The following is a 3,233-nucleotide window of genomic DNA, read 5'->3' as shown; positions in this document are numbered from 1 at the left end:
GGCAGCCTGGTCTGGTGCTGGACAAACATGTTCTGTTTGCAGAGCAAGGTTTTCCCAAAGTCTTTGACTCTGAATGGCTTTGGGTGGGTGTTTCTTCTCCAGTTCTCCAGGGCAGCACTACTCCCTGTTGTTTGTGCCTGGTCTAATTGACAAATGTGTGCACCCTGGCTTGCCCCTATGGAAGCTGGGATCTGAGTTTGAGTACCCTTGCTCCCCTCTGAGTACCAAGTCTGATGATGCAGGGTGTCCTCTTCAGGAGCTGCTCCTGGGACTCACCTAGTGGCCACGCAGAGAACCTAGTCTTATGCTTTGTTTCTCACCTCCTTGGGTGACCCACTTTGATCACTCACTGCAATCTAACCCATCCTCAAAGCTTGACAATTGGATCCTGTCAGGATGCCCAAGAGAATGAGCAGAAGGCTCTGAGAGAGTTCCCAGAGAGGAGCTTCTGACTGTTCTCATGATGGCAGCACTGTGGGAGTAACCCCCACCCCCCCCAAAGGGATTCTTTGGAAGGGGCAGTGCTCAGGACATAGTGGACTCAAAGGACACTTGTTGAGTGACTAATAAATGTTTGGCTGTGTGGGTTCTATGCTTGATTCAAAGTAACAAAGACAACAGCAAAAATTGCCTCTAAAGTATATAACATATACGGATGCAATACAATTTTTTGGAATGATAGGGTTAGAAGCTTGCAAACCTAAGGCCATTTACTATCCTTCATGTCTCAGATGCCACCGGCAGAAGGGCCCTCTGAGACTAATTCAGGGGTCATAAACGCAAATGCCTTCAAGGCCAGGAAGTGATAGGGCTGAAAGAATCAGGTCAATTGGCATACAATAGGGACTGGTGGTGTGTGTGGCACACTGCAGTTGGCGCGCTCTGTCTAAATTTGCTCATTCACATGAGTAACATTTGAGTGATATCCACCATCACTCCAGGTGCTGCTGTAAATGCTTTCCATCTATGAGTCCATTTATTTCTCACAACAATGTAATGAGGTTCTTGCTTTACAGATGAGAAATCCAAGGCAGAGAAGTAAAGCAACCAGCTAGTAAGTCTCAGAGCCAGGAATTGAATCCAACTCCTGAGTCTGGGCTCACAACTAGTACACTTCCCCAGCTAAGGGCCTTGCATTTCAAAATTTCTGGAAACCCCATGAAAGCAAAACAAATCACGTCTGCAGACCAATTTCAGCCCTTAGGCTGTGAGTTTGCAACCCCAGATAGTCTGACCCCCTCAATGAATAGGCAAGAAAGCTGCAGACTCTAAAAGACAGGACACATCCTGGTCCATGACAGATGCTGGGAGAGAACACAGCACTGGCCCCTTCCCTCCTGGCATGTTTGCCCGCATGCCTCCCTGCCACTGCCGTCCCTTGGGGCAGAATGGACACAAGTGGGAGTGAAGCCAGCTTACCCTTGCCCAGTCCTGAGATGGCATCGGTGATCACCACCACTTTGTTCTGCACGGCTGACTTTGACCACAGCCTGGACACCTCTTGATAAATGAAGAGGAGGCCGCTGATTCCCAGGAGCAGCAGGGGCAGCATTAGCACCGTCATGACCCCCATCTTGTTCTGGGGGAAAACAGGGTGAAAGAGGACTGGCTTTGCAAAGGGACCCTGACCGTGACACCCAGGGCAGGGGACAGCCCAAGTCTGCAGGATACATTCACTCCAAGCCCGGAGCCTCCTCTCCAGGGAGCTCCGCTCTGTGCAACCTCCCAGGGGTTGTATCCAAGCTGAATGCCCAGTGAATGTGCTAATCCCCAAATGTTCAAGGAATAGGAAATTACTCACAGTGTCGCCGAAAGCAAACCGAATCCAGGGGGACTGCCCTCCCCAAAGGTTAGTTACAAATTTAATTAAAATGGGTCTGCATTTTTGGAAGGAAATCCATGTGTTAAGGCCACTTGCTTGGGCCCTAATGGTTATTTATAGCTCTCAGTTGCACTAAAGGGCTTTTCAGGGTAAATATAGTGTCTATTCTGATATTCAGGGACACATGTTGGCCGGGTCTGATTTCAGAGTTCTTGCCAAGATTTTTAAAGCTCTCCTGGCTTGCCTGACTAGTAGAGGTTTCCTCTGTAGTTTGGGGCTGAGCATTAGGGATCAGGACCTGGGATTTTCAGGACAAACATCCTTGTCCTCACTTCCTGTAACACTTGAATCGGGTCACTTCCAGGTAGTTCAGACCGATGTGGCAGCCAGCTATCTGGCCTTCCCTTTCTGTTTGGGGGTGAAAAGCAGAGAAAAACTGTTTGACAGATGGAGCCTGTTGCAGAATGAACCACCTGGAGTGTGACATGAAATATAGGAAAGAGCACAGTTTGGGGAGTGTTTCTGATTTCTCTGAGCCTTAGTTTCCTTGTCTGTAAAATGGGCATAAGAGTCTTATCTTGCAGAACCGTTGGGAGGAAAAAATAAGATACTGCATATTGTTAACCCAGCATAGACCCTGGCCCACAAGAAGACAATTATTGTTATCTTTAATAACTAAGAATGCTAAGAATTTGTCCCAAATGTTTAATGTTATATTTACATACGGGAACCCAGGAGGATTAGAAACGGAGAGACATAAATCCAGTTCAAGGACTGGAACCATCAAAAACCAGGAGACCAATCACATGGTGTCCTAATGTGTGTGATAGAGACCTGGGGCTGACCCAGAAGTGGAGCAAAAGAGCAGTGTGCGGAGGTGGGGACGAGGGAATCTGCATTTCTACTGTGGAAATTAGGAATAACCAGGAACATTAAAAGACCAACTTTTAATTGACATTTAATGTACATATTAGAAATGTGCACATAGTATAAGTGTAGAGCTTGATGAATCTTCATGAACCAAACACATCCGTGTAACCAGCCCCCAGATCAAGAATCAGAGAGGTGCCAACAAGCCTCTGACATATCTCTTCCCAGAATCAAAGGGTAACTACTTTCTAACTTTTAAAAGCATGTATTAGTTTTGCTTGTGTGTGTATTTTCTTTTTTAACTTTATTTAAATAGATTTACAAGGCTGTCACTCTTTTGCTCAACCATTATGTTTGTGATTATTTAAATAGATTCACAAGGCTGTCACTCTTTTGCTCAACCATTATGTTTGTGAGATTCATCCATGTGGTTGGGTGAAGTTGTAGGTCATTCATTTTCATCATGTGAATATACCTCACTTTTTAAATTCATTCTTCTTAGGGACGGCAAGTGCAAAGGTCCTGAGGCAAAGTGTGCTTG

General features: G+C 46.1%; 1 protein-coding gene across 2 annotated transcripts in view; it reads right to left on the bottom strand.

The window, feature by feature from the left end:
• The window catches only part of DHRS7C (dehydrogenase/reductase (SDR family) member 7C), a 22,835-nt gene extending 21,255 nt beyond the window's left edge, over positions 1-1,580 (bottom strand). For both annotated transcript variants that reach the window (XM_008584393.1, XM_008584392.1), the window contains exon 1: positions 1,420-1,580. In XM_008584393.1, coding sequence (XP_008582615.1) covers positions 1,420-1,573 — 154 coding nt within the window. In that variant the 5' untranslated portion in view covers positions 1,574-1,580. The remainder of the gene's footprint in view (positions 1-1,419) is intronic.
• Positions 1,581-3,233: the final 1,653 nt, after the last annotated feature.

This window comes from Galeopterus variegatus, unplaced genomic scaffold (assembly GCF_000696425.1).
Source record: "Galeopterus variegatus unplaced genomic scaffold, G_variegatus-3.0.2 Scaffold3254, whole genome shotgun sequence".
Taxonomy (NCBI): domain Eukaryota; kingdom Metazoa; phylum Chordata; class Mammalia; order Dermoptera; family Cynocephalidae; genus Galeopterus; species Galeopterus variegatus.
The sequence above is the reverse complement of the archived record's forward strand: the minus strand, read 5'-3'. Positions and strand labels throughout refer to the sequence as shown.